Source organism: Cydia splendana, chromosome 15, assembly GCF_910591565.1.
Source record: "Cydia splendana chromosome 15, ilCydSple1.2, whole genome shotgun sequence".
Classification (NCBI taxonomy): domain Eukaryota; kingdom Metazoa; phylum Arthropoda; class Insecta; order Lepidoptera; family Tortricidae; genus Cydia; species Cydia splendana.
Window position 1 is genome coordinate 1,423,641 of NC_085974.1, and position 22,800 is coordinate 1,446,440.

The 22,800-nt window shown below is 39.5% G+C and overlaps 1 protein-coding gene across 3 annotated transcripts in view; it reads right to left on the minus strand.

Moving 5' to 3' along the window:
• Positions 1-1,182: 1,182 nt before the first annotated feature.
• LOC134797430 (stress-activated protein kinase JNK) overlaps positions 1,183-22,800 on the minus strand; it is a 232,713-nt gene continuing 211,095 nt past the window's right edge. For 2 of the 3 annotated variants that reach the window (XM_063769663.1, XM_063769662.1), the window contains 10 exons: positions 22,185-22,298; positions 21,042-21,208; positions 11,563-11,692; positions 8,386-8,583; positions 8,066-8,200; positions 7,537-7,666; positions 6,977-7,134; positions 6,431-6,556; positions 5,854-6,018; positions 1,183-1,317 (listed from right to left, as the gene is read on the minus strand). In XM_063769663.1, the coding sequence (XP_063625733.1) occupies positions 5,854-6,018; positions 6,431-6,556; positions 6,977-7,134; positions 7,537-7,666; positions 8,066-8,200; positions 8,386-8,583; positions 11,563-11,692; positions 21,042-21,196 (1,197 nt within the window). In that variant the 5' untranslated portion in view covers positions 21,197-21,208; positions 22,185-22,298 and the 3' untranslated portion in view covers positions 1,183-1,317. Of the gene's footprint in view, positions 1,318-5,853; positions 6,019-6,430; positions 6,557-6,976; positions 7,135-7,536; positions 7,667-8,065; positions 8,201-8,385; positions 8,584-11,562; positions 11,693-16,534; positions 16,674-21,041; positions 21,209-22,184; positions 22,299-22,800 lie in introns of all 3 variants that reach the window. The other variant, XM_063769664.1, reaches the window with a different exon arrangement.

Below are 22,800 nucleotides of genomic sequence, written 5' to 3' on the forward strand. Positions count from 1 at the left end.
GAACTACTTTCAATATTCAATACAGTCAATACAATATTATCAACAACTTAACTAGGGACTAATTACGAAAAACTATGAACATCACAAAATCCCAAGTAACCATCTGATTACGCTGTTTATGGCTAAGAACAAATCATACACGTTCGAAATCACATATGTATGTCTACATTCACTATTGCAAATACTTAGAAAAAATCCGCTGGCAAGTAACAGTCAGGGATAGCGCGGAATTACAAAAAACTTGTTATACGAGGTCGTTGAAATATTGACATTTTGGAAATAGAGAAATTAATTTTCAATAGTGATGAGTTTTGCGTTAACAACATGACAATATTTAAAACATGTAAAATCATTCAAAACGAATACGACAACACAGATCAAGCTTAACTTCAGATTAAATTGTTATTTATATTCCATTATCAATATTATCATAGTCCAATATATTAAAAATAAAAAATAAAATGAAAATTCATAGACAAAAATATTGCATGATTTTATATTATTAAGCCCCCTCCACACTCGTGCGCGAATCGCGGCGCGAAGCCGCGAATGCGAGTGTGGAGTCGATTTTCGCAGACAGCGAAATCGACTCCACATTCGCGTTCGCGGCTTCGCCCGCGATTCACGCGCACAGTCTGGAGGGGGCTTTAGGAAATCACATCTGTCCTCAATTATTTTATGTATTCCCATACAAAAATATCCAACATATCAAAGTCAGTCCATAAGCTGAAAATCACCAACTTTCATTTAGCATTCCGCAAAAGGCACTCCTTGATGGAAATTAACATCTGAATTTCGAATTGGGGTCGGGCGGGTAGGAACCAATGTAAAATTGTTGAGCTTAACATTAAAAAGCATTTACAATGTCTGTAACATAAAATACTTACCTACGCTAGTATTATCATAAGATTATTACAGGAAGAAACTACAAGGAATAGCAAGATGACAACCGGTTCAAAACAAACAAACGGGTACTTAATAGGTTACAAACTTACTCAGCTAATCTACAGATTATTATTTGTTACGCTGCCTTAATCTTTGATGACGTCTCTGATACGTTCATGCTCTGTACACAGGAGCATGAACGAGTCAAATCGATTTAATTACTTTGCACTTATTTCATTCCGTCGAGTATTGCACGTATAACATTCCCACAATAAATATATACATGTACGCAGTTAGTTATTGTATGTAACAGGTTATATTCGATCACATGACTTTCCCGCCGGGGCGACAATCGTTCAAGGTCGCGCCGCCTGTAGAAAATTGTCCTTGCACTATACTCGTGGATGCATCGGCGGTCAATTCGGTTGAAACCTGTAGAATAACAATAACATTTATAAGAACGTTTATTTTGGCGTCTTATAAAATAAAATATTTCACACCGTGTACGAAATAAAGCACCAGATAATTATTAGAAAAACATAGATAGCAGTTATTTTTAAACATAATTTCTATTTAATAAATCGGATTGAAATATAAAAAGTAGGCGAGTTGACCGTGACGTCACTATACTCGTTTTCATATAAATTCCATATTGGCAAATCGTTTTGACAGTTCTAAAAAAGCAACTGATTTGACTAGTAGGAAAATGCCCTATTTATAGGGTGGCATTTGGCCAGTCCAATTTCTTTGTTCAATGTCATTGCGTCTCACTCTCATTGAAGCAAAATGTGAGACGCAATACATACATATAATAGGAGAGTACCGAATTACATTTATATAAAAGAAAATAGTTTTAGATGTAACGAAAACTACTGAAATAGTAGTTTTTATTTTCTAGCGCTGACAACCCTTTGATAGAACTGTCAATTGTCAATTATGAAGTTTTTAATTTTATCACGTCGTGACTTTAGCCCAAGGCCCCAATGCTGTCTGTTCTCTTTGACGGCGCAGCAACTAGTATAATTTCTCTCTCCTTGCTCTTTTAAAAATGCCGTTTGTCAAAAAAAGACAACTATACTGTTGACAAGATGGACTTCAAATCAAGGTGTCCCCTTTTTAGATAGACCAAGGTTGTGCATGTGTGCGTAAAAGCGTATATGTGTGCTCTTTTAGGGATGTGAAAAGTCGATTTTAATCATGTTATATATCGATAAACGCTACACAGCGGAACGAAATAGCGATTAATGGGGTTGGCCGGTGGAAGTTTTTAGCAGATGGCGCCATCATAGCTTGCCCCGTCAATCCCTAGAATTGTGTCAAATTTTTGTTTTTTTAATACCCTGGATGCTCTTTAAGCCAAATCTCATAGAAAAAGGGGCAAGCTATGATGGCGCCATCTAGGCAAACCTTTGACAGTTGCCAACCCCATTGAAGCTTCAATATCTTCGTTAAACATAAACATAATTGAAATGCTAATGGATAATGAATATATTAGAATATAATAAAATAATTCAATTATTGCGGAACACATATTTTAGTAGGTATTTATGTATTTTAATTAAATATCTGAACTTTCCCTTGGTTCCCTGCTGGGGCGTGACGATAAAATTGTGATCTGATAACCACAAAGAATAAAAGCGGTTTTGTTCATTTTAGGTATCGTTAAACCTTTGAAGTAAAATTAGAATTGCAAGAAATGTCGATAGTTTATCGATATGACTTTATCGACATGGCTACAGCAAGGTGGGCCACATTGTTAATCGTACACTAAACAAAAGTGGTCCCACTGACAGCTCGCTTGGACGTCATCTCTGTGTATCATATATCTATGCTTTAGCCTGTCCAGATGGACGAAAAAAAAATTATCACGTCGTGCGCGGGAAATCGTAATGGCAAACTGTACATTTGATACCAGAGGGTGGTTCGTGTTCGTGCGGGAGGAACGTGGTTCGTGGGGGAGGAACGTGGTTCGCGGCAGGCCCTCAGTTTTAAGTTTTGTGTTAGTTTGTGATTCTTTGTAAGTCGGTCGGATATTCTATTGAAAATCGTATATCGCTGAACTTTAAAAGATTACACTGGCCGTGTTTTATTCAACTTTGACATTGGCTGAATAGTACCACATCCGAACAGGCTTTAGGTTAGTTTTCGTTCATATTGTCTCAGATAAGGGTCAATATGCTATTAATGCATTCAGTGTAATGTCCTGAACCCAAATATATGAGATGACAGGCGCGAAAGTGGTGAGGGTAGTTGCTGTGAAGTCATAAAGTCGGCAGTACAAAGTTTTTTGCTTTTTTCTTTTAGATATTTAATTACTATTAATTAGATAGTTACCTATGTAGTGAGCGCGTGTGTAGGGTGCAGTAGTGTAGTTACCTATGTAGTGAGCGCGTGTGTAGGGTGCAGTAGTGTAGTTACCTATGTAGTGAGCGCGTGTGTAGGGTGCAGTAGTGTAGTTGCCTATGTAGTGAGCGCGTGTGTAGGGTGCAGTAGTGTAGTTACCTATGTAGTGAGCTCGTGTGTAGGGTGTAGTGATGTAGTTACCTATGTAGTGAGCGCGTGTGTAGGGTGTAGTGGTGTAGTGTAGTTACCTATGTAGTGAGCGCATGTGTAGGGTGTAGTGGTGTAGTTACCTATGTAGTGAGCGCGTGTGTAGGGTGTAGTGGTGTAGTTACCTATGTAGTGAGCGCATGTGTAGGGTGTAATGGTGTAGTGTAGTTACCTATGTAGTGAGCGCATGTGTAGGGTGTAGTGGTGTAGTTACCTATGTAGTGAGCGCGTGTGTAGGGTGTAGTGGTGTAGTTACCTATGTAAAGAGCGCGTGTGTAGGGTGCAGTAGTGTAGTTACCTTTGTAGTGAGCGCCTGTAGGGTGCAGTAGTGTAGTTACCTATGTGGTGAGCGCCTGTAGGGTGCAGTAGTGTAGTTACCTATGTGGTGAGCACCTGTAGGGTGCAGTAGTGTAGTTACCTATGTAGTGAGCGCCTGTAGGGTGCAGTAGTGTAGTTACCTATATGGTGAGCGCCTGTAGGGTGCAGTAGTGTAGTTACCTATGTGGTGAGCACCTGTAGGGTGCAGTAGTGTAGTTACCTATGTGGTGAGCACCTGTAGGGTGCAGTAGTGTAGTTACCTATGTGGTGAGCGCCTGTAGGGTGCAGTAGTGTAGTTACCTATGTGGTGAGCACCTGTAGGGTGCAGTAGTGTAGTTACCTATGTGGTGAGCGCCTGTAGGGTGCAGTAGTGTAGTTACCTATGTGGTGAGCACCTGTAGGGTGCAGTAGTGTAGTTACCTATGTAGTGAGCGCCTGTAGGGTGCAGTAGTGTAGTTACCTATGTTGTGAGCGCCTGTAGGGTGCAGTAGTGTAGTTACCTATGTGGTGAGCACCTGTAGGGTGCAGTAGTGTAGTTACCTATGTGGTGAGCACCTGTAGGGTGCAGTAGTGTAGTTACCTATGTGGTGAGCGCCTGTAGGGTGCAGTAGTGTAGTTACCTATGTAGTGAGCGCCTGTAGGGTGCAGTAGTGTAGTTACCTATGTGGTGAGCGCCTGTAGGGTGCAGTAGTGTAGTTACCTATGTGGCGAGCACCTGTAGGGTGCAGTAGTGTAGTTACCTATGTAGTGAGCGCCTGTAGGGTGCAGTAGTGTAGTTACCTATGTGGTGAGCGCCTGTAAGGTGCAGTAGTGTAGTTACCTATGTGGTGAGCACCTGTAGGGTGCAGTAGTGTAGTTACCTATGTGGTGAGCACCTGTAGGGTGCAGTAGTGTAGTTACCTATGTGGTGAGCGCCTGTAGGGTGCAGTAGTGTAGTTACCTATGTGGTGAGCGCCTGTAGGGTGCAGTAGTGTAGTTACCTATGTGGTGAGCACCTGTAGGGTGCAGTAGTGTAGTTACCTATGTGGTGAGCACCTGTAGGGTGCAGTAGTGTAGTTACCTATGTGGTGAGCACCTGTAGGGTGCAGTAGTGTAGTTACCTATGTGGTGAGCACCTGTAGGGTGCAGTAGTGTAGTTACCTATGTGGTGAGCACCTGTAGGGTGCAGTAGTGTAGTTACCTATGTGGTGAGCACCTGTAGGGTGCAGTAGTGTAGTTACCTATGTGGTGAGCACCTGTAGGGTGCAGTAGTGTAGTTACCTATGTGGTGAGCACCTGTAGGGTGCAGTAGTGTAGTTACCTATGTGGTGAGCACCTGTAGGGTGCAGTAGTGTAGTTACCTATGTGGTGAGCACCTGTAGGGTGCAGTAGTGTAGTTACCTATGTGGTGAGCACCTGTAGGGTGCAGTAGTGTAGTTACCTATGTGGTGAGCACCTGTAGGGTGCAGTAGTGTAGTTACCTATGTGGTGAGCACCTGTAGGGTGCAGTAGTGTAGTTACCTATGTGGTGAGCACCTGTAGGGTGCAGTAGTGTAGTTACCTATGTGGTGAGCGCCTGTAGGGTGCAGTAGTGTAGTTACCTATGTGGTGAGCGCCTGTAGGGTGCAGTAGTGTAGTTACCTATGTGGTGAGCACCTGTAGGGTGCAGTAGTGTAGTTACCTATGTGGTGAGCGCCTGTAGGGTGCAGTAGTGTAGTTACCTATGTGGTGAGCGCCTGTAGGGTGCAGTAGTGTAGTTACCTATGTGGTGAGCGCCTGTAGGGTGCAGTAGTGTAGTTACCTATGTGGTGAGCGCCTGTAGGGTGCAGTAGTGTAGTTACCTATGTGGTGAGCGCCTGTAGGGTGCAGTAGTGTAGTTACCTATGTGGTGAGCGCCTGTAGGGTGCAGTAGTGTAGTTACCTATGTGGTGAGCGCCTGTAGGGTGCAGTAGTGTAGTTACCTATGTGGTGAGCGCCTGTAGGGTGCAGTAGTGTAGTTACCTATGTGGTGAGCGCCTGTAGGGTGCAGTAGTGTAGTTACCTATGTGGTGAGCGCCTGTAGGGTGCAGTAGTGTAGTTACCTATGTGGTGAGCGCCTGTAGGGTGCAGTAGTGTAGTTACCTATGTGGTGAGCGCGGGCTGCGCGTGGTCGGGCGGCGGGTGGCCGGGCGGCGGCGGCGGCGGCGGCGCGGCGTACTCCACCACCTCCTGGTAGATGAGCTGCTTCCACTGCTCCACCGTGTGCTCGCGCTCGTCCACGCTGTGGTCGTACGACGCTGGAGCCGGCTGCAAACACACACATTTACTTAACAACATATTTTTCACGAAATTAAATCAATATACTGAAACAATAAATATGATAAAAGTTACCTAAAAGCAGAGCTCGGAACCTGTTTTTTTGAAAAACCCAAAATAGCCCAATTTTTTAAATTATTTTATGCTCTTTACGTAGGACTGAATCATGTATTTAGGTAACAACTTCGCATTATTAGATTGTCCCATTAAAAATGAAATAATAAACAAAAGAACGAAAAATAACGTAATAATACCGGTATTTTTCGTATGAAGAGAAAACCGGTTCCGAGCCTTGCCTAAAACTACTCTAATTTCATGTTGGTTTAAATGCCACCTCACCTCAACTCACCTCAGCCACCCGAAGCTTCGATATGTAATTAAAAATGTAACTGATGCAACTCACCGCGTTGACCTCTCCCTCGTCGTACCACACGTTGATGTAAGGGTGGAGTAACGCCTCGTCGACAGAGATGCGTCGCTCCGGATCGATAACCAACATGCGCGAGAGCAGATCGCGCGCCTGCGACGCCTGAAACAAGAATAAAGTCTGAAATACTACACTTGAATCCAACAAACAATTGAAACTTGAGTTAAACAATAGTTAAGAATATGCTATGGTACTTTTGGTGTTTTTATTGTTTGGTGTAAAGCCCGTTTTGTAATCGTATAGATCTAGACTCTGCATTTCTTTTGCCTGCCAGCATTCAAGTAAGTCTAGTGTCAGATTACCTTGACATTTTGTAGGTATGTAGGTACAAAGGTGGCGGAGCTTGTGTATAGCTATGTACAATTCCAAGGCTTTATCATCTAGCCTATAATTGTGCCGGCGTAGCGATAGTTTGTCTATGTGCAATTCAAAGGCTTTATTTGTGTCTAGCATATAGTTATGCCGACGTAGCGCGGTCGGCTCTCGACGTGGTTCACTGTGTCCACGTGGTTCACTGTTTACCTTGAGCCGGTTGTGCTCGTTGCTGTCGGACGGGAACAGTATGTCGGGGAACAGCCTCTCGAAGGAGTATCCGGCGTAGCGTGGACGGTTCTCCACGTAGTTCCGCACTGTTGGCTGCAGGCGCGCCATGAACGCCGCTGAAGGCGTCCCCAGTTGCTCTAAACAAGAAAAGAAACAAAAATTGGATGAGGAATAAGACTAATCTACAGTAAACTAGGTTTTGGAAGACAAATATAGGTTTCTTGAAGCAAATATACTCGAAGGTGCTTATGTGAAAAGGGGTTCTAAGCTACCAGCAAAAGACATCATATGGCCTCAAAGTAGAGGACCTATCCGACCTTTTCTCTTTTAACTTCACACGATCTTCAGCTTTCTGTTAAAAAACCATCCTCTTTACCGTGGTTTGGTTTTCAAAAGAGAATTCCGAAGACCGTAAAAAAAGGAGGAAGAAACGTCAGAGGACCATTTGGGCTCTGAAGTAGTACCTTAATTATTCAGCTTGAACAAAGTCCCGTTGAGAACGAGAGACGACATTTGGCTGAAATAATCAAAGGACATACCTATAATCTTGTTCCACTGGTCGATGTGGTCCGTCCCCGGGAAGAGGACGCCGCCACGGATCATCTCGCCCATGATGCAGCCCACCGACCAGATGTCCACGTTCTCTGTGTAGCCCATGCCTAAGATCACCTAGAAAATGCAAAATCCATGTGATATTACATAGAGAATATACGAATACGGTGACTAGTATAAATATACCATTAATACTTTCGACCCTACCAAGAAGACCAATTACTTACAATAGTTACAATGTGCAATGTAAACTAGGATCGAAAATTAAGAAGATAAGATTTCTTACGAATAATGTCATTCGTAAGAAATCCAAAAGAATAACTATTGTCACCTTGGCTACGCCTCTATATCAACTACAACACATAAATTTGCAAATTACTGTTTCATTTCGGGGCAAATAGACCCAAACTCTTATTAAGATAAGAAAATTTTAGATTTAATAAAACTACTTCTATAAAAAATGCGGTGTACAGAAACCAGAAAAAGTTGAAGACCTTAGGAGAATGGTTCCCTCACCTCTGGCGCGCGGTAATAGCGCGTGACGACATACGGCGTCATCATAAACGTGGTGCCGGCGGTGCGCGCCAGCCCGAAGTCCAAGATTTTAAGAGTGCAGTCACTCTTTACCACGATATTTGAGGGCTTCAGATCCTGGAACAAAACAGTAAGTTTCCTCGATAAGCTGTTCGATCAGTAGAAGAAATAATTCGAATGTGATGGTCACACCTTTTCTGAAAAGAATAGAGTGCAAGATGCAAAGGTAGAATTCTTTGATTTTTTTATGATATAGAAGGCAAACGAGGCGTGGCTCAAGTTGGTGAAGACCTGGAACATACCCTGTGAATGATCCCGGCAAGATGCAAGTGCTTGATGCCGCACAGCATCTGGTAGAGCAGGTAGCTCATCCGCTCGTGGTCCAGGTCCATCTGGATGACCTGGCAGAGGTTGGCGTCCATCAGCTCCATCACCAGGTACACGTCCTGGAACTCCTCCAGGCTCTTCTGGGGTGTGAAGGCGTTTAGGAGGCCGATTATCTGGAAAGATAAAAGATTTATTATTGTCAATATCAGTTATGTTATGAGCTTAGTTACTAAGTATCAGCCAAATACCTACTTAGTGTCCGAACGAAACCGGTTTTTTTACCGAAACCTAAATCGAACCCGAAGCTTCGGTTTACTTCTAGTTTCAGCCGAAACCGAACCTTCGGCCGAAACATGATTTTTATGCCGAAACCTGCCGAAACCGAAATTTCGGTCGAAAACAATTACGGCGCGGCCGAATACTTCGGTAGTTTTTTTGGCCAAATAGGATCCTGATTTTTAGGTATGAAGCCTGCCGGTATCGTCTTGGGTCGTCCCATTCGTTTTTCGTCAAGTTCTTAAATTAGTCGTATTCTTGGCTTTCAATGTAGAATGCGTGATGAAAGCAGAATAGGACTAATTTAAGAACTTGACGAAAAACGAATGGGACGACCCTAGACGATACCAGCCTGCCGAAACCGAAACGAAACTTCGTAAGGGGTATTCGCCCTTGCTGGCCACGGATCTCTTTCAAGTCAGTGCAGAGTTAGCTTAGACGGACTCTAAAGCAACATTCGCACGCCTCAGTTTACCTATGTTGTATCGACAAGACAAAGTAATGTCATTGTCTCTTTCTACAGTTTGGTAGTCTTCTTCTTCTTCTTCAACCCTAGCGTTTTCCCGGCCTAGCGCCAGGGTCCGCTTTCCTGCTCACTCTTCTCCACTTTGCCCGGTCTCCGGCATCCTCAGGTGTGTGATTGTTTTCTTTCATATCAAAAATGTAAACGTTAGAAAGGTCAATATTTCCCTCCATAAACAAACAGTACTTATAACTTTTGTATATTTAAGACTCGTATTCCATCTCGAAACCCGCTACAAAACTTTTCATATAAAAACGGTATTTTGTTCGCAAGTCTGTCTCGACGCAGTTTAATATTTATTTTCAGAAGTGCCTTTGTGAAGGAGATATGAAAGGGTATTACGTATCAAGTTACGTGCAATTGTGTCGCACGTGGAACGAGAACAAAGGTCTATTGATATCACGGTTAAAATAGGACCATTGAAATTGTTTTACTTAACACATAGGGTAACAAATGGTGTTGCGTAGGGTAATGAATAAAGGAAGGTGATGGATACTATTGAAAACAGAGAAAAAAAAATGGATAAGTACCTATATGATACGGCACAAAAAAAGAACAAGTCGCTTTTGTAATTATTAAGTGCAGTATAGGCACAAGATATTTTCTCTTTCCTTTTTCCAAATAGAATTCATCTCGCACCAATAAGTACAATTGAGATGCACTTGGAGTGACATAAAAATGAAATCAGTTGGTAAAGTAGAGGCCACCTGTAAGTGTCATTTCATATCAAAAAGGCAAAAGCGTGACAAGAGTAGCATTTCGTTGTGTGTCGTTGAATCTTAGAGCTCAACTTGTTTCGAGAATATTCTGAATGTTCTCTGCACTTAATTTAATTTCCACTACCAACGGTTGTTTTGTAGGTCTTCAGTCTCCTGAGAGTATGTCGGTAAAGACAACTGTCTGTGTTGTCTATCTGTGTTAAAATGAAATATGTTAGTCCTAGAACATTATTTATGCCATTGCCAATTTTTTAAGGATTGTAGGCTCTCTCTCCGCCTGGAGAGAGTAGTCTCTATTGGCCCTCTCTACCTATCTTCATTCATTGCGTCCTAAATTAAATTAAAACTGTTTAAAACACGTACGAAAACCTACTGATTAATCCTTTAAAGTTAAGTTCCACGAATACTTCAACCAACCCTCGGGCTAGGGCTTGAAGTTTAATAGGCAATATTAAAATTCCATTCCAACTCGCCAAGGGGCGCTTGCTGCTAACTTGAAGTTGTGAGTGGTCGCCACTCTGTCAATTTTCTCTGTAAGACGATTTAAGGCGTCTGAGAGACGAAGTTGTCTCGCCGAAATTATTAAAAGGTTAGGTTTTTTAATACTTTTACGCTCCTTAGGTCGCAAAGTTTGTCTTTACAATTTTAACAAGAAAGAGTTTTGCATTGTTGAAAAGTTTTAAAACTTAGTTATCTTTACAGTCTGCTGGGCATAATTTTTGCGGTTTTTGCCTTTTTAGAGTTTTTACTTTTATAAAAATATGGTAATGATCAAAATCGACACTGGTTGTTTTATAAGAGTTTAAACTTATAACCCCACGTACCACCATTAATTACCCCAGATAGTTTAGGAAACTCTTTCTATCACTCGCTACCTGCTATAGGTGTGCCTTATCGTGAACCCTTTATTGGTACCTACTAGCGAATTCTTGAGGGTTTATGTAACCACCTGAAATCCTGATGTAAACGAAAACATTCTACTTTAGAAAAATGGAAAGTTCTCGGAAACTCGTTGTTTAAAGGAATTGAATTGACAGTATTTTTGTTAGTGTTCGCCGATAAGCTCCTAAAAAGTTGGCTAAAGTGGTTTGGACATGTTAAAAGAAGGTCACCAGAATATATAGGCAATATAGCTTTTGGCTTTGCTTTGCCGGGCACAAACAGAAGGGGTGAAACCAAGCAGCGATGTCATCGCCAAAGACCTGAACGCCTGTGGGTTGGATGAAGACGATGTCCAGGATAAAGCAGAAAAGCAGGAAAGCGGACCCAGTCACAGTAGGAACAAACGCTGAGAGGGTGATGATGTTCATATTAGTATTCCCTATCCTCATTAGACCTCCGGTACAAATTTTTATACATATTCCAAAATCTATTTTGAACTTTTATTGCATAACAAAGAGTTCCAAATGTAATAATAAAGCATCTGCTTCCGGATCTCAGGAGACTGTAGCAATTTGAGGAAATCGAGATCTTTCCATGTGGAAACTCTCCATGGGCTTTCAGTGGACTCTAGGCCTAGTACTCTGCTGACAGACGCTGGTACCGAATCAACACCGGTTAGCTTACAATCCGCGGTGTCGTTGTTAAATTATGCGGGACTGTAAATAAACAAATGTATTGTCTAGTATACTTACATTTTTATGGTTAACAAGTTTCATGAGCTTGAACTCCCGGTAGGCGCGCTTGGCGTGCGTGACGTTCTGGAAGGGGCGCGACAGCTTCTTGATCGCCACATTCTGTTGCGTCACTGTGTCGTACGCGGCGCTGGAAAATGACAAATAGGAATTAGAATTATGAGTATGATGACATTAATGACTTGATGACAGCTAGACTGAAGACTAAAGAGGACTAAGGGAGTAGTCTTTAAAGGTACGTATGAAATTTTTCTCTTATTTTCAAAGTGACAAGAAGACCATCGTCGCAATTTATATGAATCACAATGGATACTAGCAGCTAGTTTATATTTAATTGGTCAGTGTAATAAAGGCCAACCTAAAATTAATTTAGCAAAAAAAATGAATCACACTCCATCTACAAATGTCCGCATTGGGTAGTAAAGATCCTACTTATCTCCTGAAAATGAAGATTCTCGCGAAGTTTTTTGTCAAGAAGCTGTTTTGTCTTGTACCACTATTGTAAACTACGTATTAGGTAATTAGATATACTGCCAATTGCTTAGCAGTCAGAAACAAAAAAAATATAATTTAGATATATGTGTGACTTAAATTTAAATTAATAGCAGAAAACCCCACCTGGAGAAGCCCTCAGACAACACATTTTATTAAATATAATTTGTGACAAAATGAAATTGTACGGTATAAATGTTGCTAAGTTTTAATCAAACGAAGAAATATTATTCTAAAATAACAAATACCCTCACAAAACAAGACGTCACATGGTAAAAAACATGATACACGACACGTACAATATTAACAGAACTAAGCGTTGTTAGTTCAAAAGTGAAACAGCCGTATTGCATTAGTACGTACTTAATACATATACTTTTATTAATATGTACCTACTTAATAAATCCTCGTATCTGTACTATATAGGTACTGGGTGTTTTTCGGGTCGTGATCCCGAATGCCCTAATGTACTAAGATGATTACTGAACAAGTTTTCCCACACTTCTCCCATTGGACTATCGGTCCAAAATCGTGAAAAATATATACCTCGGGCCCTCAAGGTGTCCATTCGATTTTTTGTCGCGATTTTGTGGGTCCCATGGGGAAATTAATTTAGTTTGACCATCTTAATTATCAACACCAAAATCACCCAATACAGAGTTACGTAAATACGATGATTGTCGATGATAGTATTGATGGTCGCATTAACATCAGCAGTTTACCGACAAATTTACTATTATATATTACCTAATAGAGTAGCGATAACTTTAACCACATTAAATGTCATTTGGTGACCAGCAAAACATTATTCGAACCCACTGAAATAGCAATTTAGAGTCTTAATGTGAAACTGAACTCACAAAGCCTACATACCCTTCCTGGGTAACTCTAGGCGGTAATGTATTTAAGTAGTACACTATGTACGCCTACGCTAACAAACTTCAGTTTCCTATCTCCGCCACACAATCGTATAGCAACATCAACACTCTTAACTGAGCATCGGTGGACCTTATCCCTTTGCAATAAGGTTTAAAAACGGTCAATTAACTGTATAAACGATGGAAGAACATCGTTCACAGTTTGCAGCGTCACGTATGTCGGGAAATTACATTTCGCAACCAGCCAGTTTAATATTGTACAGCTTCGGTCGTTCCAGCCTAAATTCGGCACGTTTTAACTGGCTCCGAATGTAGTTCTGAATAATACAGCTTTTCGCAATTCATAAACATAAATATATATATAAATTTATTTTAAATAACAGCGCGTTCCGCTTGCTCCTATGTGGTTTCGCTTTAGAGCGGACGGACAGGCAGTTTCATTCACTTTGATTTAATTTTGATACATCAAATGTATATTCGAGAATACAGCCCATAGCATCCGACTCATACAAGTTATTTACAAACTACGTCATATAGTTTCATACTATCGTTGAAATTTAAACTGTAACTCAATGCAGTAAGACTGAAATTATAAAGGCATAGTTTGTGGTGATACGAGTTTCCTAAAGTTGTGCGAGTGTCGCATCTCGTTAATATTTCAGTCGGCAAACGGTGGCGTGAGATTTTTTATTAAACGTAATGGAATTGGTAAATATTTGAGGATTCTTTTGGCGGAATGAAAGTTCAGCAGTAATAAAGATTGACATCCACAGTTACAATGCTACACCAGTATTTTCAAAAAATATATCGAGGACCATTGAAGTAGAAAAACAGGCAATATTATTTGCACAGGAATATGACGGCGCAGCGTTCTAGCGAGGCAGAATGATAGACAATTGAGGCAATCTTATGGCACTATTGAAGCAACATTCATTGATTTAGTCTCGTGCACACGTGTCGCAGAGAAAATGCTTTCAATATTTCAGTTTAGTGAAACTCTTAAAAAACTAAGATTGTAATAGTTAGATGCTGCATCAGGTTCAGGGTGCTACTGGACACTTCTTTAATACTTGTTTCCGCTTTTATTGATGTGTCTATATCTGATGTTAAGAATGATGATATATCTGGGAAAAACGTTAAGTTTGAGGCGAATCTGAGCAAAGAACGATGACGACGACACTTGAGGGTGTGTCAATGACATTACGATTATTTCCATTTCTAGTAACTCGCTCATGCAGCCACGCTGTCGCTCACGTTTTGGAAACACTAAAATGATCAATCAAGTCTAACGGACCAACTTTTTCTAAGCCTCTAAAACTTCATTTGTATTCTGAAGAAACCTTAAACTTTGTGGCCTGCAATATTTCAAGGATGTTACTACGAACGACAAGAAACAAAGCGAGCGTTAAAACTCACAAATAAATATTTCCCGAGTTGCTTGAGCACTCATCCAAGAATTGTTACATATGCTACAATGTTTTATTAAGTCTAAGCGGCAAATATGTCCTCAAGGAACGACAAAACTTCTGAATTATTCCTAGGGAAAACTTTATATTTGAGCCTTGGGTGTTCTCAATTCTCAACTGACGACAAGAAACAAAGCGCGCGTCAAAACTTCAAATTCAATGTCTTCCTCGTCTCTTGAGCACTCATCCAGGATTTGTTACATAATATACCAAAATTTGGCATGTATTTAATTCTTCATCGATTTTATGCGAAAAATGTTTTAAGTTAGTTACCAAGCGGACCCCAGGCTCCTACGAGCCGTGGCAAATTGCCAGGACAACGCGAGGAAGATGATGATGCGAAAAATGTTTTCAAGTGCCCAACGTCGAAACTTCGAATGGTTTCTGGGGAAAACTTTAGGGTCGGCAGCACGAATGTAACACTCGTGTGGAGTTGCAGGCGTCCATAGGCTACGGTGATCACTTACCACCAGGCTCGTTTGCCTCCGAGATGGTATAAAAAATCTTTGAGGCTTGGGTGATTCCAAGTGACGACAAGAAGAAAGCGCGCGTCAAAACTTCAAATTTAACGTTTTCTTCGTCTCTTAAGCGCTCATCCAGGATTTTTACGAACGCTAATGTAGTGCGTAAATATTTAACGGCCTGCTCAGGTTTACGGGCGCCTCAATTTACGAGGACAGTAAAACACTTATTGTTATTCCGAGCCTGTCCTCGCTTTAGGTTATTGGTATTGAAATCCGGGGTCGGGGTAAGGGGGTATTGTGAAGAACTGTTGCTATGGCAAGGAAGGAGATGACCCCTGGGGTCACATACCTAGGAGATTGATCATTTACTACCAACATCATCCCAATATTTTAAATAAACATTGCGAAATGCGAAACGATAGAAAAAAGAGGAAAACTGTTATAGAAACCAGTTTAGCATAGAAAAAAAGACTCTGTATATAGTGGAATACGTCCCATTGGCCATAGGCCTCTTCTCGTTGTATATACAAGAGAATTTGGGCTACAGACCTACAGTCCTCACGCTAAGGCCATTGCGGACCTTCTCTATTTTCTTCACATGCACGCAGGGCAGGTAAATTTTTCCTTCGGCGAAAACCAACTAGTAAAATATCAAATGATATTCGCACAGAACTTTCTTTAAATATGTAATAATTTTAAATAAATATGATAGTATTATTCAATAACCATAACATGAAAACATTGGCCCAATACAAAGTCCAAGTACAAAGAAAAATTGAATCGTGTTATTTGTGTTCAATTGTATTCTCAAGTTCGACATCCACTCCCAATAGTTAATTAAAAAGCATTGGTTGGTTAGAGAAGAAAAGCAAGCCATTAGTGGACTATTCAGTGAAAAGCTTATTCAATATGAACCATTGATAATGAGATAATGACTGAAGTTCACAAGTGTCAGAATACAGAATGCGGTGATAGTAACCCTTAAGACCCTCTTAGACAAGCAAATTAGATTATGTTGTTGAATAAATAAGAAGCAACAATTATGAAGCATTAACGTAGTAAAGCACACTATTGTAGTACCACGTTTATTTTGCTAAAATAAGTAGCTATGTACTGTATGTATGTAAAGTTGCCGATAAAGCATAATTTAGAATATAGTGAAAAATGCCTGTCCATCGTGTCGCTTGGTCAGAAATCTAGGCAATAAATTGAAGAAGCAGATTAGAAGCCAAGCATACCCTGATTATAAATCCATGTGATCTATGTCAGCCTATCATATACATAGTATTCTTTTAAATTCATTGTTTGCAGCAGTTAAGAGGCTACTCCTATTTTTGGACTAACGGTTAAACGTGAAGTTTCGCTAAAAGGTCCATCCGTATATGGTGTTATCTATGTAGATATCATCTTTATAAATTGTTACATTATAGAGCTCTCGAATTCTTTTTCACCAAAGACAAGTCAAAATCATGAACTGCAGCAATAAGAAATCATCCGCAAGTAATATACCAAATGCCTGGAACCAACATTATCTCTCATAGTACAGTTCTACAGTTATAAAGTAATTTCCTCTCGCGAACTTCCTCGCGAGATTTAGACAATTTTCTAACCGAGCGCTTCACAAAACAAACGTGGTAATACAACATCCCCCGCCCCGTATGACTAATCTTACCCAACTATCCCCTGCGCGCCAGCGCCGTGCCGCACTAGCTCCGTGTAACGCGTGGGTATCTTGAACACCACGTCGCCGAGCGACACCGCGTAATACTGAACCATGGTTATAACTATTTGTTATACTCGAGCACGATCAACTATAAAGAAAAAGGGTATTGTCAATGTGGAGATGACAGGCATATAACATTTTTGGTTGGGAAGAGCGTCATAGGGTAAGAACTCTCGTGTGTGTACGTATGTCGCTTACTCGCTTAGACACAGTCAGAAAGGAAGAGCTTCGCTCCTTCTGCGCTACCTGCCTTCTGTAAGTAGAGTATGTGTACAAACTCAAGAGTTAGAAGCGACGAAAGAGCAGGTAGTTGGTCTTACCTGATATACTTCTCCACATTGACCTTATATTAAGCTCTTCACCGGGAGATTTACCCATCATCATTACCACTATCACCAGCCTATATAATAATATGTATAAGTTCCGCTGCTGGGCACAGTTTTTTCATTTTACAAGAAGGTTTAGACTTATAGTCCCCACGATAGTCCGATATGAATTGAGAACTTTGCATACGCCATTAAAATTATTTGCAGGTTTACTTACGATCTTTTCCTTTAGCAAAAAACACTTAAAATATCAAATGAGGTTTCGTATTAGGTACACTCATTATGCTGACGTAACAGATACAGATCTCATGTGTGAGTGTGAGTACGTCATAAATGGTCTCGCTATTGAACACAGTGTTCCCATTGTCAGTGTCCTAGTTTTTATTGTTAATGGTTATTGATTGAAAAACCTAATAGTGGTTGTATGTTGGGCTTTGTAAATTTAAGCGCCAGACTTTATTTAACGTAGTGTTTAATGCCCAAGAGATTTTCCCGCAATATTGTGTTGACGCCCATTGGCTCATTTAACTCTTATAACTACTAGACGTAAGTACGTATCACATGTTATTAGAGTGGATCAAAAAACTATGTTCATGGATTAGAAACCTGGTCCCTGGCGTATGTTTGCTGTGAGAATATCAAACAAACTTTAATTTCTGGCAATGTCTAAATGTCATATGCAAATGTATACAAATAGTTGACTTTAGCTCTGTCTATTTAAGTGGAGCATTCAATTTAAGTTAGAATTGCAGAACATGTATGCGAGAATTGTAGACAAATTCATGAACTTCAGAATGTTGTATATATCTAATGTTCACGCAGCCCAACCCTAGATTCCACGGTTGGGTTAATATTTCAACATGTATTATGATTGGAGTTGGCGTACGGTTTGTCTGGGTGACATATTACATAGATTTAGGCCGCTGTTTGTTTAATATTAGCAAGATAGATAGTATTTATTGTGCTGTAAAGTATCATCAATATTTAAGTAAAATTTGTGTTTATATTGTAAATTAATTAATTGATTGTTCCAGATCCTAAATATCATTCAGTTATGGTTGACATACATACAAGAATAAAGGTACGAATGTTTTAATGGCACATTAAAATAAAAAGCCGATTAATCTACATAAAAGCTTGTACAAAGCAGTGCTGAAATGCAAATACTGCGTGCAAGCGCAAACCACAATTCAGTTACTAGACAAAATGTATGTCCATGACTTTACAATGAATAAATGAAATGAAATGAATGAAAATGCAATTTACAGTGAAGGCACGAAACTTATTCTTTTCAAAAGTTTTTCGCAATTTTTGTGAGTGTCTTATACTTCAATTTCATTATTTGGTCTGTCAACACTACTGTACTGGTGCACTAGTGTTCTATAAAATAAAATGTCACAAACACTTCGAAAGTGAATGTAAGTAATTGAGTTTTAGTATAAATAGTGTCATGTTTAGCTGACTTGGATTTAATAAAAGGGTAATCCATAACTTTATGGTTTGGAAATCAATTAGGTAAATGACAAAGACAATCTGTTATAAATGTTTACAATGAATATTTACCTACAATAATTACAATATCAATCACATCACAACTTATTTGTATATACGTCATGAAATGGAAACGAAGTTACTAGCAAGTTGGGCTATATGGAATCATGAGAGTCTTGAGTATATTTACAAAAAAATATGTTTTGATATAATTGAATCTCACCACTAAGTTATAGAGATATGCAACCGAGTTACAAATACAAAAACAATACATTAACTTTGTCATTAATGTACAAAAGAGTGGATGACCGCGACTGCCGCCATGCTGTGGTCACTGGTCAGCGCGGCGGGACTCAAAATGTCTGCCGCCACAAAATTAGGAGCTTATTTTAACTCCCGGTCTATAATGGCAAAATGTGTTAATTTATTCGATTTATTCAGTGATACTATGAATTTATTAACCATTATTACATTAAGGACGTGTCTAACTAACAAATATAAAATGTCGGTAAGCTCTATAAGTAAAAGTGATTGTACAATTTCATTTCGCTTTCCTGTTTATCTTACTGATAGTTTCAAATTAAATATGTCTCCCTCCCCAAGGTAATCTAATTTCGCATGAAGCTATTCTTAAACTGCATCACTGGTGCCGTGATCTCCCCTAGGTACTATAAGTAGGTAGGTACTATAATTGAACTTTAATCTGTGTCTGGTCTCAAACGTCTCGTCGAAACTTGCCAGACGCCGTCGCGACATTTCTACTAACATTGGCATCTTCAAAACAAAGCCAGATGAGTTAAGTTTAAAGATGCTGTAGAAACTTATCTAAGTTAGGTAAGTATCTATGCTTAGATACTCACCTGAGTCATACACATTGGATTAAATGCTCGTTCGAGTATTTCCTGTAGATATCGCAAAGTTAAGAGAATCAAATGCAAATTTTTACACTGCACCCTTACAAGCGGGATAATTTTGTTCCGTACTTTCCGTAGTACTTTGTACTTACGTACAGTGGTACTTGAGACTCAAATAAGAAAAGCGTGATATATACGTTCTGAGGTGGTCAACTTTGATTTTATAGGTCACATTAGAAGATTTTCTGAAATGCGTTGGATCCACCTATGTGAATAATTTGTCCTCATCTCTTTGGATAATTTATAATATATCGAAGAAAAACTCTCAGGAAACTACCAATTACATATTAATTTTGTACATGAAAGCATACGCTTTGAGATGCTCATTTATTCGCTCCAATAGAGGTGAAGTATCTCTTCAAAGAAAAAGTTACAATATAGCTTGTATGAGGAATGCGAGCCAATCAATTAATTGGCAATATTGGAAATGGTTTTTTGTCTTGACTTTGTGTCATGATTGGGAAGGAAATAATGTGATTTACGAAAGTTGGCGGGAGTAAGATTATATTGAATCTAAATTTCGAGTCCTTTGTAACCCTCTTGGCCTTATCGCTTTTTTGCGAAAGAATTTTAATTTGAGGACTGTGTTGGATTTAGTAATAGCATATAGTATAAACAACATTATTTGCGGTATTTGACGTCTGTCACTCACAACAGCAATACTACGTAAAATGTCTTGTGCATCGAAATCACAAAGGAAAACAACTGCACTGCGAACGTTTACGTTCTACGTTTTTTTTTTTAATTTTAGGGTTGGCCGGACACCACCGTTATGAATCGGTAGTCGTCTAAGTAAATCGATATGAATTTTTCATTTTTCTTTTAATAAAAATAAGGAAAAGGTGGATAATTAACTGTAAATATGGATATATTTATCGTCACCTAACAGACAACAAATTTGACACAGAAATAACATAAATAAACATTAAAATAGATCCCCAGTTAGTTTAGATTTTGACGATGGGTGCGACCTACTCGGTCGGTGTATTAAATGCATTTACCTTGCGGGAAAAACCATATGATTCTAGCTTTATTTAAATCTCAAATAAAAATTCATTATACGTCACAATTCGATACCTCAGTCTACGTGCCATCCAATCGTAATCGCTTGCTGTGACAATTGATTTGCGTTAGTTACATCTCTATATACGTCAGTCATAATGTGTCAAATACCGCAAATAATGTTGTTTATACTATAGTACAGTTGTTACAGGAAAAAGACATATTCTTGCGAATATGGATAATAACTTGAATGCATCTACTAACAGACGATGAATGTTTATGAATTTTTATCCTTTCTAGCATTTGTAGGACTAGAAGTTAGAAAAGAGTGGTTAAATATAATAAATGTATCTTAAACGAACGCAAAAAATGGCCAGAATCACAGGCAAATAATATGAGAGATAACGCGATGCCTTGAGCCGAAAGGTTTGAAGTTTTGGTAGCGCTTGAGGATTGTGAAATTGGTGAACCTCGTGTCGCCGACTTCGACGTTGTTGAAATTAGGGAGTCCCACAAGGCACAACTCTAGGTTCAAGACCCTTTAGATCCGTGACTTTAAACTGGAATACTAACCAAACAATGCCCTGCGCTCCTGTGCCTGAGGTTTGAGGTTGTGGTAGTGCTTGACGAGGTACAACTCTAGGTAGTCTAGGTCCAAGAATTTTTGGAGTCCCACAGGGAGCTACTCTAGGTCCATAACTGTTTAAACTCTAAACTACTTACCAGACAATGCCCTGCGCTCCTGATCCGATAGGTTTGAGGTTCTGGTAGCGCTTGAGGATGGTGAACCTCGTGTCGCCGACCTCGACGGTGTAGAAGTGGGGGTGTCGCGCCGGGGCCGACATGACGGTTGGCCCGTTCGCCGTCCTACCGGGCATCGACCACCGAGACTGCAAAAGATTGAAAACGTGTTGTAGTGCGTAGAAATTTTGAACGTAACAGCCTCACTCTTATTCACTGTAAATAGCTAATTTGTAACAGCAATCGCCTGTTTCGTAACGCATCCACTATTTAACATATGATAATATATTTCGTCCGATGAACGACTACAGAAATAATATTCACAGAGGGAGCAGTAAAAAGCTTTGGACTAACCAAATCCGCGCCACACTTAACGTTGAGGTTTCCGAAGTGGTTCATGTTGCCTAGGTTTATGTTGAAGTATCGGCGCAAAGAGGAAAAATCTATTTTCACCTCAGCAGCTCGAACAAGGGTACTTTGCTTCTTAAAAACAGTGAGCAAAATGCGATTTTGCTCACTGAGTCATTTTGTCTCACTCAGTGAGCAAAATTATGCTCACTGAGTGTGTCTCAGTCAGACTAAATTACATTCAAGTTACCTTTATAGTCAAATGTCATTTCAACATGCGGGGTCTAATACAAGTTCGATATACTGGGGTTCTATAATCTCTGTCCCTCTAGGTATGTTCTCACTGCTTAGGGTGAAAAATTTTGTGTACTACACGAGATCAAAGTTATTTACATCTCGTGCGCTTTTGAATCTACTCGCTACGCTCGTGAATCTATTATAGAATCTTTCGCTTGCACGGGACTCAAAATAAGCACTCGAAGAAATATCAAACTTTGATCTCTTGTTGTACAAATAACTATTTCATGTCAATGGGAAAAGGTGTGTACTTACTATAAAAATGCTACTAAAAGTAACAATAAATATAGCTCTGCAAATATTTATAATATTTATAAATATAGTTGCGGACGTTTTGTGGTAAAATATGTAGACAAATATTTTTTTAATATAATATAATACTGTCGTCGTTATTTCCTGAACTTTTATTTATAATATAAATAGTAAGTAGCTTAAATAATAATAGGTATATAGGTTGTGCCAAGTAGTTGGCATACTTACTTTACAGAAGTGTAGTTATACAACGTGTATCCATATACTGGCAACTATTATTGTCGGTCGGCGGCTATCACAGGCTCAGTCTTGGGCGAGGGAAGACTTCAGAGATGATTACGTCTGTTGACAAACAACACATACATTTAAGCTTTCAAAAAAATTGATTTAATGTTAGGGTGGACTGAACCTAATAAACTTAAAATCACAACTTGATTGCTTTTTTGAATTTGGTTTGTGGAACGCATCGTAAAAAGTGGTAGCGTGAGTGGTACTGGTAAGACGTGCTGTGTTCAAGACGGAGGTAGTGGGTTCGAACCCCTGGCCGTTACAATGAGGTTCTCAAAACTTATGTATGCTTTACCAGACAGACTAATTGTACAAATATCACGTAAAATCGTACTAATTCACTTAAAATATAAGTAGTTAAAAAACTTAGAAGCATCTACTGCATATAATTGTGTACAGTTTACAAAAAAAATGCATACCTACTTATAATAAATGAAATTTTGCCACTGGCAATTATTTATGATTAATCGTAATGAAAATTAAATTATAAATACAACAGGAGCTTTAACTATTTTTTGACCTATGTTTAATGATATGAGATATCTTATAATACCTT